The 14,626-nt window shown below is 42.5% G+C and overlaps 1 protein-coding gene across 14 annotated transcripts in view; it reads right to left on the bottom strand.

The window, feature by feature from the left end:
• Window positions 1–3,018: 3,018 nt before the first annotated feature.
• The window catches only part of PPP1R9A (protein phosphatase 1 regulatory subunit 9A), a 301,623-nt gene continuing 290,015 nt past the window's right edge, over window positions 3,019–14,626 (bottom strand). For 6 of the 14 annotated variants that reach the window (XM_047694777.1, XM_047694776.1, XM_047694780.1 and 3 more), the window contains 5 exons: window positions 10,770–10,968; window positions 8,601–8,720; window positions 7,772–7,795; window positions 6,509–6,691; window positions 3,019–5,135 (listed from right to left, as the gene is read on the bottom strand). In XM_047694777.1, the coding sequence (XP_047550733.1) occupies window positions 4,926–5,135; window positions 6,509–6,691; window positions 7,772–7,795; window positions 8,601–8,720; window positions 10,770–10,968 (736 nt within the window). In that variant the 3' untranslated portion in view covers window positions 3,019–4,925. The remainder of the gene's footprint in view (window positions 5,136–6,508; window positions 6,692–7,771; window positions 7,796–8,600; window positions 8,721–10,769; window positions 10,969–14,626) is intronic. The other 8 variants (XM_047694779.1, XM_047694784.1, XM_047694787.1 and 5 more) reach the window with 4 other exon arrangements.

Raw genomic sequence — 14,626 nt, 5'->3', positions numbered from 1 at the left:
ATCTTATGAGTCATTCAATGTACACACACACACACACACACACACGAAGTGGCAATAAGGCTATGATTACTGCTTGGGGTCCTAACTGACATGCCCAAGTTCCATATACAATATATGTATTTTTTATGCAGTGTCATTGCGGAGTGTGTGTGTGTGTAAGGTGGGAATATATTCACACATATGTAGTTCTGTACATCTACACACGCAGCATGCACGTTATCGAGAAGTTACCTCTGGTTCTCTTAGGCATTACGTCCTATTCGTTCTCGAATCTCTAGCACTTTTGGGGTTGGGGTAGGGCCAAGGACTGGAAATCATCCCGTTTCCGTCCTTCCCTGGTCCGTAGGTCCAGAAGCAGGTCACATGCTGTGATTGGTCCACACTGCGTACGTACGTGAGCTTCAAGTCAGAACCATTCCCTCGACACAGCCACACAGATTCTCGCACAGAAGCACTGAAGACCCTCTGTTTGCCCTAAGTAGAACTTGAACCTTTTATTTTCCAGGGGAAAGTAGATTCTGTAAGCTTTCTCTTTGCCCTCTGGCTTCCTGGTGGGATCAAGTCTACACTGCTACTCTAAATTGTTCAAATACTACTGGCGTACTGTCTAGTAGGATTTCCCCCCCAGTGTTTTGGACCAAGACTAAATTTCCTGAGACTTTAAATACCTAAGACAAATATAAAAACAAAAATCTGCCTACATACCCAGGCTGTTTTTCAGGAATGAGCCACGGAAACACATGCATATTTCTTATACCATGGCTTTCTTTTGAGAATTGACTCCCCAACCCTATTATCAGAAGGAAAACAATTCTAGTGGAAAATATGCACATTTTATTTCTGGACCTCATCCTTCAATGCTTAGCTTCAGAATAGTAGAAGGGTAGGTCCTTGATTAAAGATAAATTTGAAAAGCTATTTTTAAAAACCCTGGGCTTTTCTTTTTCATTTTACCTTTCCTTCAGAAAGCACTGAGGACTTAGCACTAAGTAGGTGATGTGAACTGCAGTGACCACTATCTACCAGACTGAAATGCCCTCGCCAGGGCCCTACTGGGACAGAAAATTTAGTGGTTCAAATGGAATTTGGTAATTCTTAAATATGTCAATGTAATGAGGAGCTACAACACCTCCAAAGTATAAACAGTTCTTTTAGAATCGTTGGGAACTCTCCCTTTAGACTCTTCAAACACTGGGTTTCTTCTCTTGAAGCTCGGTCTATATAATCTTTAACATAAATGAGTTAGATCATCCATATAAATGCAATATTTAATTTACCTTTTAAAATATAATTTTAAAGCACAGGTTAATCCTATTACACCAACAACCTAGACAAGAATTCTTTGTCCTCAGCAAAAAAACCATAAAGGTTAATTAAGGTCCTAGATCCAACAACCTATGACTGTTTTTGTAGCTCAGGCCTGGGGCAGCTTATGATCTCGGGCCAGGGATGACATAGGATGAAAGGCAGCAGCAAGGGTTAATTGGGTTCCTCCTCTGTCCTCTTGGCACTTTGTTGGCAACAACAACAAAGAAGCCCAGAGTAGGTGGTCCCATTTCATGCCCCTTGAAAGCTAAGTTTGGAATGAGCACTAGCACACTGCCGTCACGAACCACTGTGGGTTAAAAATACTTCCGTGATGTGGAGGGCTGGAAACCTCAACTAAAGGAGGATGACGTAGAATGACAGTTTTACTGTCATGAAATTAATGGTGGACTTCATCAATGTGCCCAAATGGGCAAAATTAGGTTCCTGCCCTAATGAAGCACTCTGAAGCACACTCGGATTCAGGCAAAAAAAAAAAAAAAAAGAAGAAGAAGAAGAAAAAAAAAATCTATTACATAGATTGTGAGTTACTTTAAGGGAGATGGTCTTAAATCAAGTAATCTGTTATAAAAACTAAAGCCCTTTAATGGAAAACTCTGTCCTGGACATTCATGCTCCCTGTCTACAGTTTGACCTCACCACACATTCCCTACCCCCCAAAGCATTACCTATACCCCAAAACAGTTTGGCTATTGTTAGGAGTCATACTGAGCTGTCACTGAAGGAATATCGTTCATAGCAACCAGGTATTCCCTTTTCATTCATTTTCTGATAAATAAAAAAACTGCAAAGTTCTTACAGTTCATGAAGCAACAAGTCTATGTTAAACTGTAGGGACACCGAAAACCACTAGCATTAGAGTAGGAGTTGTTGAAGACACTGGAACCTCAATTAGGCATCATGCACTAGAGTCAAGAAAAGAAATAATATGAAAACAAAATCTTCGTAAGTTCTGAGGTCCTGCACTTTGTTTTCATACTCTTTGATCAATCAGTTACAGGTCATCCTTGGCTGGACAGTCAAATCAAGTGCCTTTTACAATTTCAGCAGTTTTAAGTAGTAATATTAAAATAACTCATTAAGACCTAAAATGACTGTACCTTAACTTAAAAATCAAAATACTTATAATACAAACTATGTGATTTGAGGAAGAAGGATTTGATTTATAATATTTTCAGTTGGTCATTGGTCTAAACATTGGAAGCGTACAAATAAAGTTCAAGAACAATACTTATAAAACATTTAAAGAAATGCGATATACTAGAGATCATAAATTATGTGCAGAGACTGAGACTTATAGACATTTCCAGTATGTACAGCCATTTTCAAATATTACCAGAGTGTAAACATCACTTAAGATAATCATCCTCTATTTCCATTCCTAAAATGAATACAGAGCAAGACTTCCAGTGTGATCCAGATCACTTTTTTTCCCCCGAAGATAAGCAAAAATGGCAAAAAAATTTACAATAGCAAGCACTAGTATTACCAGATTTTGACTAATTTAGTCTTTCAGTATTAGAAAAGATCTGCTGAATTTTGTAGTTCATGAATAGTGATTCCTTGTTTCTCAGGATAGTAATAAATAGCAAAGCACCACACATCTCAAATATTGATAGAGTATCCAGTATGGCAGTTTCATTATCATACAGCAAATGAAAATAGTCAGAAAGACATACACAGCGACTCCGATCATTGTAAAACACAATGTTACTTTATGTCAATGTTTCTGAGCATTGAATGAATGATCTATACTAGGGACAATAGGATCAAAGTAGAACAAACAATACTCTGTTACCAAAAAGGAAACAGGCCTTAAGGAGAGACAGGATTATAAGTTTCTAGTGTAGCCAATTCCAGATTTCAGATATTCAGGCAAGCAAAAAACAAAACAAAACAAAAAAAAAAAACATATATATATATATATATATATATTAATTTTTAAAAAAGTCACAATGTCCAAAATACAAGTTGGTGCTAGATGGGCAGGGCCCCCTTTACATACATTATCTGTTACCTGGAACCTTCAAAGGCCTTCCCCAAGCTCTGTGTATACGACCTGTCCAGTGTATGGCACAGACAAAGACCCCCCTACCATGTAGTAAAAGGAAGTAAAATACTAGCTGAAGATCTGTCTGGCCTCAACTCTCAATCTGCAACTCGTCCCTTCCCTTGGAAAAATGGATGACCTCATTTTTACAGCCAACGCAGAACCGGAAACACGAGCATAAAAAGCAAAACAACAACAACAAACAATAACCGATCATTGGAAGTGTCTCAAGATGAGTTTATTTTCTCCTCCTTCTGCCCTAGTCTCTTCTGCTTGAATTAGTTGGATGAAATGCCGAAATCCTTCATATACTGGCTTTAAAATCAGCATAACTGTCTCCGCTGGTAGACTGTCTCCTGTGAACTCTCTTAAACAAACTTTACCTGTAACATGGGAATCTCTAAAGAATGAAAGAGAACGGCTCAGAAAAACCATTCAAAACATCTATAAAATCTGTCAGCTCTCCTTTACGGGAACATTCTGTGTGCTCAATAAAATTGCTTCTCTGGTTGAGTGTTACTCACATCTAAATTTTCTCTAACTGGTATTTCTATTTTTCTTAAAAGTACATTTGTTAAAACACTAACTGAGTCCACTTGGGAAATCTTAAGTAGAAAATATGTGACAAGTTCCTGATTGTGTCACAGTCAGGCTGAAGACTAGCCAGAATGTTCCCCAGGAGAGGAAACCTGAAAATGTTGGTTTCCTTAAAAATCAATTTCCTGTTCAATTTGTTGGGGAATAAAGGAACTACATTATGTGCGTCTGTGTCACTGAACTACTGAACACACAGCGGGAGCAAAGTAAACAATGTATCCCAACATCCTGGGGCTGTGTTAACCTCTGATTTTTTCCTTTGTTCGGCTCAATCTGGAGGACAAATGTTACCCTCAGAACCCCGAGGTAATACCCACATCCACATTCTGAAGGCTTCTGCTTCCTTCTGGGGTTAACAAATCATGAATTCTTTTCTCTCTTTTGGATGCCAGCAAACAGAAGAGCTTGCTTGCTTTTTGCCACCGGATATAATCATGCGGCCTGGCACCCGTGTTTCTACAGGGGGTTGTCTCACTGTCCAGACACAAACACTGTCCACACACTGGAGCAGATTCCGGAGCCCTGATCTCACAGTAGAGTGGGGCCCTTGGCCATGTGGATACAAGCCACCGCTCAGTTCAGGATTCCCAGGCTGAAAAGTCATGGTGCTCCGAGACACACCACGCTTTTCCTCGGCAGGGTGACACCGATTCCCCCAGGGACACCACCCACCCAATGCAACACAAGAGGATGGTAAGTAAGAGAAGAGAGAAACACAGCTATTTTGCATCTTTCACAAACGAGACCCTTGGTTTGGTAATAAACAAAGGTGGCTTGGGATTATTTCAGGAGGCGAAAATTAAAAGTGTATTCTATTATTGCAGAAAATGCAGGTATGCCACACGCGGTTCCCCACTCGGCTTAGAGCACATTACCCCTGCCATCAGTTCCTTCGTCCCCGGGAGGAGAGCAGGGCAGGAAGAGGGGAGAGCTGTCTGGGAGGGGATGTGCGTTACTGCTCGCCAGCACCCTCTGACACAGCGGTCATCTTTTCTGTCTTTTTAGACTTCCTCTGCATCTGCTCTTGCTCCTTCCTCCTCAGCTTTTCTCTTTGTTTTTCCATCTTCTCTTGAGCCTTCCGAGCCTTCTCGAGAGATACCTTCATTTCCTTGAGTTTTTTTTTGATCACGGCTCGGTCCTGGGATGACGTCATTCCCAGAGCCTAGGAAGGAAATACATAAACAAATTGAACTTGAAAACCAGTGACCTCTCTGCCTAGGAAGAGGCTGATATCACAATGTGTTCAGACTCAAAAACTGATTTAAACGTAATCAAAGAGGTAAAAACCTAGAAAAAGCTGCTTACATTTGCCAAAAATCTCCACACTTAGGGGCTAAGCTTTATTTGCCCTTCGAAGTGCCTAGCACAGCACACCTTAAATCCTATTAAATACATGCTTGCAAAACTGGTAACTAATGGGTGAAGGAGTTTTAAAAGGCGGCGGGGGGCACAATTCTGTTTCTCCAACCTTTGGGCCATAGACATTTATAGGCAAGAGTATCACTAAACTTGTCAATATTTTTAAAAGCTAGGAGTGGGCACCTGCTGCCATAGAGGGCCCCAAGAAGGGTAGGGAGAACTGAAGTGGCTTCCTTTTTGCCAATGCAGTCACTTACAATGAGGACCAAAAATGTCTTTGGGGCCAGAATGTTCATGTCAGCTTGACTAGCCATTCTCTCCCTGTAGGCAGACCTATAAAGGATTCCTGTTAATGAGGAGGTTGCTTAGTGAGCTTGGAATTCAGAAAAAGGGGAGTTGGTCGCGTACTCTAAATGTTTCCTGACCTTCAGAATCAACAGCGGGATGCATCCATCTCCCCAACAGGGACAGCCTTGTCAATGGGGCCTTCATAATCACAGACCATTGATTGATCTCTAACCTTTTCAAGACTGTCAGGAGATACTCATCTGCCCTTCAGCCCAACAGGGGGCTGAGGATGGGGGTGGGGAGCCCAATGCAAGCTCTTTTTGCCCTTTTTCCACAGGGGTGGGTCCCCACCCGCCCCCCACAGTCTCTAAAAGGGATGGACTGGACAGGTGAAATGAGAGTGGGATGGAGCTGGGGAGACATGGCCTGCACGTACTTGGGGAAGAAAGTTCTGAGGAGACTATCGTCCCACTTTTGGAGAGGTGTGCAGGGAGGAGCAGGGGTGGAGAAGAAATGAATAAAGAAGGAAAGATTCATGGATCTAGGTCTTCACTCTCATGTGATGAGAGAGTCCACATTGGCCATTATTACAACTCCTACCACACAGGAAGTCAACAGACTTCTTACGTGGACCACATGTCTGGGTAGAAGCAATGGAGTGAGGCCCTAGCTCTCCTACTCAGCAGCATCCTGTTTTATTCAGAATCTCTGACAGAATTTCCGAAACTTTGTTTACTGCTCAGAAATGATGCAATGTCCTTTCTGCCGACCATTGATGAGAATTCCCTCTCAGACAGGCAGGACACTCTTGTCTCATGGAAACATTTCAGGTGCCATGAGCAACACAACTAACACCTGGTAACCTCACACAGAGATAGAATTCTTTACCTTAAGTTTATTTCCATCCAACTGCAGGAGTTGCTCTCCAGTGACGTTTTGGGCACTGAATTCAGATACATACTGCTCCAGGTTTAGGCTCATTAGCCAGTGGGAAACCTGCTGCACACTCCATTCATGGACCGCCCGACTCTGACACTGACTGTGTTTGGGAGACTGTCCATCATCAAGGATCTGAGGTAGGAATGTTATGCAGGGTTGTTAAAGGACCAAAAAGCTACGGCTCGCTACAGCCTATTATGCTATCAAAAGGAATTTCTTGCCTACTAGAGCCACATTTATCTTTACGCCATCAAATAAATAATAAGTTAATGGTTGTAGTTGTGTGTGTATCACACATGCATAGTTATCACCTATATATTTTTTTAGGTATTTGGAAATTTAAAAATTCCCCCAGATAAAGCAGCATTATTAACGTAGGATGTTTACTACCGGAAAATACACTCCAATGTTGCAAGCCTTTACATTAGAACACTTTGGAAAGAGTATGAGATGCGGAAAACAAGTATTTGATTCATCTCTATATGCAATGCATCACTCTGCATGTAGCCTCGGAGAAGACATTAGAGGTCTATAAAAATACATGTATAAATCTTGAGGTATCTTCCCCTCAGAAGAGGAAAGCCTTAAGTCCTCAAGCATTGTGAGGGGAAATTTCACAGCCAGGGTTTCATTCGAGCAGCAAGCAAACCCGTGAGGAAGGTGGGGCAGGTAATGTCCATAATGACTTTTAATAAATGAGTCAAGTGAGGCTCAGCCCGGAGCAGGGATACGGGAGAGCTCAACGGTCTGTGGTTCATTCCAAATGTCTGGCTCCGCCCAGGGCACAGCACCACTTTGGACAGCACAGAGGGCAGCTTGGTTCCTAGAACCTCTAAGCTGAGAGGCGATGAAGGCAATGACAGGTCTGCGGGGAGAGACAGGAGTCACCTCGGGGAACACTGACGAGGGGATGGGGTAAGCCGAGATGACGCAGAGGGGGTGGAACAGAATGGACCGTGTCAAGGTAGTGGTGATGGGGGGATTGACCGAGGGATTCCGCAGGTAGGACCTGGTGATCCTCTTGCCTCAGAAACATCGCTTCAACTTAGGGACAGATGAGGGCAGAGAGCAAAATGATTTCACACACGGAAACCCTCTGGGGCAGACACAAGTGTTCTTGTACTGTTTAGGTTTCAAATCATTTTGCAGAGAGAGAAGAGGAGGTTCAAACAATACCACAGAAGCCCCACACGCAGCCCACTGATAGCTCACCTCGTCATCTATCATATCCAGGCTCTGAGTGAGGGAGCAACAAAGGAATCAAAAAGAAAAGTGTTATAGAACTAGGAGACACAACATACACAGTACAAAGATTTAAAATTAAAATCACACCAGGCCTCAAGAGGACGGGCAGAAAAATTTAGGAGACAAAAAGTTTTATAAAGCAAAAATCATGTTAGAAAGAAGTAACTTTGAGCAAATATGTGAAGCAATGTATCTTTATTTACACGGCCTCTCCTCCTCCCGCCCCCTATCCTCCATAGTGGCATTTCTGTCCTCTCCTCATCTTTTGGGATACTAAGTCCATCAGTCATGTAATTTCCTATTTCTCTGGAAACACACTGATCTGGGAATTCTTGGCAATGCTAACTTGACCCTGGCTTCTAAATCAGTTTTTCTCCCCTCTCCACTGCAGTGATTGTCAATCGGGGTGATGCTCAACTTGGGGTAGGTGTGATGGTGGGGGTAGGGGTAGGGGGTAAGGGTGATGGTTGGGGGGTGAGGGAGAGAGGGAATGGATGGTTTGAGCCACTCCCTATTCTTGCTCTCTGGTGCCAAGCCTCCCACACCCACCCCCTTGCTCAAAGTCCTCTCAATGAAGTCAGAGTAATGCAGAGGAGGTCCCTGGAGAGCTTTCAGTGGACTCAGAAATAATACTTTGCCTTCATGTTGAGAGAGAGAGAAATCATGAAGATTTCACATCAAACAAGAAAACATGGTCCCCATGATTTACACGCAAAATCTACGTTTTCTCGGGGATCGGTGACGGGTACAATGGATGATCTGAGAAGGTGGGTCTGCGTTAGCGCCTTGAGCGTACCTCATCTGATGACAGCGCTAAGGACTGAGAGAGCCCAGGTGTTTTGGGTTCCGCTCCCAGGCCACTGAGGTCTGCTGAACTGGTACTGCTGGGACTGAAGTCATCATTGAAGGTAAAATTCTGTGAAAGTAAATGAAGCTCAGTGTTAAGTGGGCACAGTGAGAGAACCAGTAGTAGGTGTATCTGCAAGTCCTACAAAGGTTCTCTTTAAGTCATCTTCGGAGAAATTCACATTTGGTTTGGTGATGACCTTCAAGCGGCGGTGGTGGAGGGTACCGTGCCTTTTGCAACTGATGGGGAATTCTGGGAGCTTTCTCCATCAGATGAAAGGATAGGTGTTTTGGAGCAATCATTCTTCAATCCCTCTTTAAGGATACAGCCTTCATTATCCTCTGCAACTGCTCAGAGGAGTAACATTAATAAGTCTATCTTCTTTGACCCTACTCGCGATGAGTAACAGTACAAGTAAAAATACAAGATGGTGTGGAGAGCCTGAGTTATTAGGAACAGATGGCCATCCATATTAGAAAGGTAGCTCGAGCACCCCCTGGGAAGGATCGCTTGCCGTGATAAATACTGTGAGAAAAGGCAGATTGTCCCCTGGATATAACCTTCAAGATGATGAGTTCTGGGGGAGGTCAGAGTCTGACAATACACTCGTAGTTACATGCTAAAATACGACTCTCCCACAGCACCTGCAGAGCTCTGAAGAGGCTGCAGAACAGACAGACTCTCCCAATAATCACCTGGGGCCAGTGGAGTTGGGGGGGGGGGGGGTGGGGTGTAAAAAAAAAAAAGAAAAGAAAAGAAAAGAAAAAAAGAACTTCCCCAGAACTTCATCAAAATGTTCAGTGGCTACTCAAGTCAAGTAAATTCAGAATGACCACATGGCTGCACTTGTGAAAATATTTTTTAAACCAAATCTGGAGTTCCTCCAGGACAAGCTAATGGTGGAATTATTCAAACTACGTTTAGATTTCTCAGCTCCAATACCACAAATGTTTCAAGATCCAAGTGGTCTAGTAGTGCCAAAACTTCTTTTGCTAGTAATTCTAGAATGACTGGCTTCCGAGGAACTCTAAGCCCTTGGCCAACACCATCTTGTTCCATATTCTGCTTCCTTAGGAACTGGCCCGTTAGTTTTCCATTAGGCTCCCTGGCCACTGGGTTCTGTTGGTTGTCAAAAATAACTACCGTGCCAGAGGCTGCAGAATTCAGTTCCAAACAAACCCCAAGTTTTGCTCAAACTTCCGACATGGAGACTAAATCCGAGCTCACGGACCTAGGCTAGGAGAACATGTAAGCAGGAGAGCATTGAACACAACACATTACTATTTGATATGTCAACAGACACACAACCCACAGCCCTGTCAAGACCTTGTGAGCTGCCAACCTCAAGAAAAGAGTTAAATTCAAGTCACATTAATCACACATTTCTGCTTGAGAAAGAAAAGCGAACACAGATAAAAGGAGACCAAACAACATGTGAAAGTTAGCCACTGTATGTGTTCCAATAAAATGTTAGATAAGGTTTGCAGCGTCATGCTGGAAATAACCATCATGCGTTTAAAAACAAACAATACCCATGCAATTATATTTCCTATTTCTGCTCAAGTTAGAGAACTTTGGTGATGAGATTATAAGTTTTTCAAGGTGGAAGTTTGATTTAAAAAGAAGAGATAAGTAAGGGTGCTATGTCAGCACTGGTTTGTTTTAAAGAGTTTCACTTAGATATATTGAACACATATTCAGTCCCAAATTTATTTGTTTTCCAGTAAATCTCGAAGAGCACAGTAAAAATAGTCTTGTAATGTAATTTAAAGTGGAACGCTTGGTAAACAGATCTATCATACTGTTCCGTGATTCAAATGCATCTTTCCCAGCATGGCTTAACTGTCAAACTGAGATTTAATAGCAATATGTGAAAAGACAGGCAAATCAAAGATTAACGTACAATCTAGAATGGAACAGCATTAAGGAAGGTGATGGTTAAATGAGGCTTTCCTTTTCCCCCACACAAGAAATACCATGCATGGTTTACTGGAGTGTTATCACATTGGTTTCTCAGGTCCAGAGCAAACACACAAGTTGAGAATCCTTTCCAAAGACTGGAGAGGAGGAAGGATTTGGGGTTTTCTTGTTTGCTTTTTAAATCCATGTGTTTTCTACCTTGGACCCCTTTTTATCTGAAATTAGAGTTTCAGGAGAAGGCTGAAGGGGACTTGTAGGTGAAGGCAGGTCCCTGAAGGAATAGGATCCTTTTCGGCTCTCATTAAACCACGAGAAAGGGATGCACGGCGAGCGGGTGGAGGCCTGAGGCGCGGGGGACGGCTTGGGTTTCCAGTGTTCCAGCCTGCTTCTGAAGATCCTGTGTTACGGGGGAAAAAATGCGCATGTCAGACAAAGGAAGGGCAGGTGTGACACTCGTTGAACGGAATCCTGAAGGGACTCTGAATAAAGTTCAAAGTAGCAGTTTGACAAATTGTTCTACATGGGAGAGGAACAATTTTGCAATTTTAACGAGGACATTAATCTTAGTAGCTATCTTTTTTGCATCAAAATGGATTCTAGAATAATGGTCAACATTTTCATATCGCTACTGCCACAGTGAATTCTTATGAAGTGTTTCTATTAAGTGGATGTGGCTGAACTGAAGTCACAGGGCACCGTCTTTCTGGAACTGCTATTAGGTTAACCATCACGTCATTTCCCTTATTTGGGTGACCGAGCAGTGCCTCACTGCCAGTGACATTAGCTCTCAGCCAGCATTCTTTCCTTGCCTTCTCTGAACTCATGCTTCCAATAGTCTGGGACTTTAGAAGATGTATTTAAATAATTTGGGAATTTTAGGGCTTATGAAAGTTTAAGCAGAACACACGCCTTATTGGTTTTTCATCACTATCGGAGTGCTAGCCAGCTACATTAGCCAAATCGACCCAGGCATTGACAGAGTGACAGATGTCACAGCCGACAGCTCTCACACCCCTTAGGAGGAAACCAGACCACAAATCTTAACACTCTGTTTGGAGGTCCAGGATCTGTTATCTCTTGAGTACGGGGCCTTGAGCCTTCTTTCAGCCTCTATTTCTCCTCTGTAAAAGGTGGATATTTTATGTAGCTCCTATGTGGTTGGTAGGAATCAAATGAGGTAATACGTGTGAAAGTACCCGGGAAACTGTGAAAGTATAAAGGCCTAAGGTTATTGTTTAACATTTAAAGGATTCAAAGGTATTTGAGAAACACAGTATATACTTGTGTATACTTGTGTGTTTGTATTTTTCTTCTGGTTAGAGAAAAGGAATCAGCAAGAGCCGAGGCAGGAATGGGTAGTAGTTTCTGTGCATCTGGGAAGAGGTCAACCCTCAATCTGTCCAAATGAGTTTGACACATGCCTATTATTTGTTGGGTGTTGATGTCACGACAACAAAGATTCCCTTTCAGTGAAAAGTGCCTCCACACCACAGCCAGACCGCACATGACCCATGTGCATACAGGACTTCAGTCTTCTCACATCTCACTCCAAGTACTCTGAAATATTTTTTACTTCAAATATTTCAAAATATATTTCAAATTTACATAAACAGTGCAGCTCCCAATAGTTCCTGTTCTTTCCAAAGTTATTGTGAGACTCAAAGGGAACAATAAATGTCAAAACATCTTGTTAATTTACAAAGGTAAAGAGATTATAAAAATAGTGACTAAAGAGAACGGAGATGCCAGTGAAGTTTTGGTAGAACACTGAGATCATAAGCTGGGTGACTATGATGATTGCTCACTTAAAGATTCCAGAATATCTGATGATTATAATGGCGAATTCCTTCAAAGAAAAAAAAACCAATAAAGGGGACTGTAAGGATAATGGAGAAAGCCCAATGAGAGATGTGTCAACCTTCAGTCTCATCCTAAAGTTTAAACCAAAAAAATTCTGTATCCCGAAGTCTTTCTAGTTACTTGCTGTTAAAAGACGGGGTAGGGATTGGGTACAATAACCGAACTTAAGAAACCATGGCAGCAGAGGTAGACTGGTCTTCTGGAAGAAGCGGTTTCTATTCCTGGGTTGTAGACCAGTGTGGTGTTTCCCAAACAAGCCTGACGGGAATCACCTGGGGCAGCTGCTCAAATACAGATTCTTGGGCACCTAGACTTACTGAATTAGACTCTGGGAGACAGGAAGGGAAGAGTTTGCCTGGAATCTGTATGTTAACAAATGTCTGAGTTGACTCTTAAAGTTTTCAGTATCTACATTTATTTCTATTTTCCTGAATGCAAATATGAGGTTCCTGGAGAAGAGGTGACTATTTATAGAAAATTACTGCGCTGGGTCCCCATGCCCTACTTTCTTCTCTCCAGAGTGACAGAATGAAAGCCAGCTGTCATCCTATACTTGGTCTACATTGTTGGTGAGGAATCTTAAAAAATACCCATCTGGATGATAAGATAGGACAGGGACAGTAGTGCTGTCCCCACCTCCCTTCTGGGAAAGGGAGAGACATCTTATCTCCTTCATGTAAACAAACTCAACTAAGGAAGGATCTTTGGTTCTTACCCTTCAGAAAGTAACACATGTCTTAGGGGGAGATAAGACCAGCATCTCCAGCCTAACAAGTCTGGGAATGTCTCCATGAAGCTGGATCTCATCCCCTCGCCCCAGCCCACTCCTTGAATATGAAACCACACACCTCATGGGAGGTTAATCTCTGCAGTTCTCGCTATCTTTCCAGTCATATTTTAGCTTCTAAGGCTTGACTTTTAAGCTCAGGTTCCCCAGTCCAGTAAAAATACTCAGAAAGCTCTAACTGTGCAGATCCATAAAAATATTTTTTCTGCAGTCCCACAGTCTTCTAACTGGGCATGCTTGAGATAAACTGGACCTAAGGATTATTTCCCCCTTTGGTTATACAGTTCTGAATCAGTTACTCAAAGGAGTATGGGAGTTTTTTTTTAAGAGTTCCATCCACAATTCAAAAAGGTACAGTAGTGCTTAAATATATGGATATTGTTTTAAAGTTGGTAAACAGGCCATAATTAATGACAGCATGACTCTCTTGTCCTGCTCCCAAGTGAACTTTGTAACAACACTTTTGGGACAATCACCACCATCCCTATCTTTTTTTTAATTAGACGGGAAATAAGAATATTGTTGCCCACCTACTGTCATCCTAATGCCTAACTTGAAAAGGACTTTGGGTTCAAATTCTGACCATGGAACATTTCAAACAGAAGCTCAAGATCACATATAATTAAACTCTTTTGTAAGAGCCTCCGGCCAGGAGAATATTCAAGACTAATAATTCCATGAGGACTTGTACATCCAGCACTGAACACAGGACCAGAGGCCACAGTGTGAGTATGACGAGTGACATCATGGAGGATCAGCTTTGGGGGACATTCGGAGGCTTTCTTCTCCAGCTTTCTATACAAGATGATGGAAGGACTGGAGGAATTATCACGTAGAAAGCAAAGAAAGCCCACTTCTAAGGAAATAACCAGTGTCCTCACAACCGCAAACCACTAGGTCCTGGAATCCTTGGAAGAGAATTTTCCAGGTCTCCAGGAGATCTGGCTGTGCCCCTGCTGAGGCGGTATCTTAGCCTTGACTCTAAAACCCCATGAACTGAAGTAACTGTCTCCTACTATCCTGAATGGTCAGTATGCTTCCATTTGCTTCGACCTAGCGTATATTCATTAAAAGGAGCAAACTCTCCATTACTTCATAATTACAGATCCATCAGCTTACCAGACATGCTTTCTAAAATAAATACCAATTTCCTTTTGGACAACTTGAACTCTTGGGCCTACAAAAGGAGCACAGAGAGCTTGGAAGCAGTCATGCCATTACTGACCACTCATAGTCTCTTCCATTCGATGGAGGAATCTGTTAAGAATAATGTAAAATTTGGGGCACCTGGGTGGCTCGCTGGGTTAAAGCCTCTGCCTTTGGCTCAGGTCATGATGTCAGGGTCCTGGGATGGAGCCCCGCATCGGGCTCTCTGCTCAGCGGGGAGCCTGCTTCCACCTCTCTCTCT

The sequence above is a fragment of the Lutra lutra genome, chromosome 11, assembly GCF_902655055.1.
Source record: "Lutra lutra chromosome 11, mLutLut1.2, whole genome shotgun sequence".
NCBI classification, from domain to species: Eukaryota; Metazoa; Chordata; class Mammalia; order Carnivora; family Mustelidae; genus Lutra; species Lutra lutra.
The sequence above is the reverse complement of the archived record's forward strand: the minus strand, read 5'-3'. Positions and strand labels throughout refer to the sequence as shown.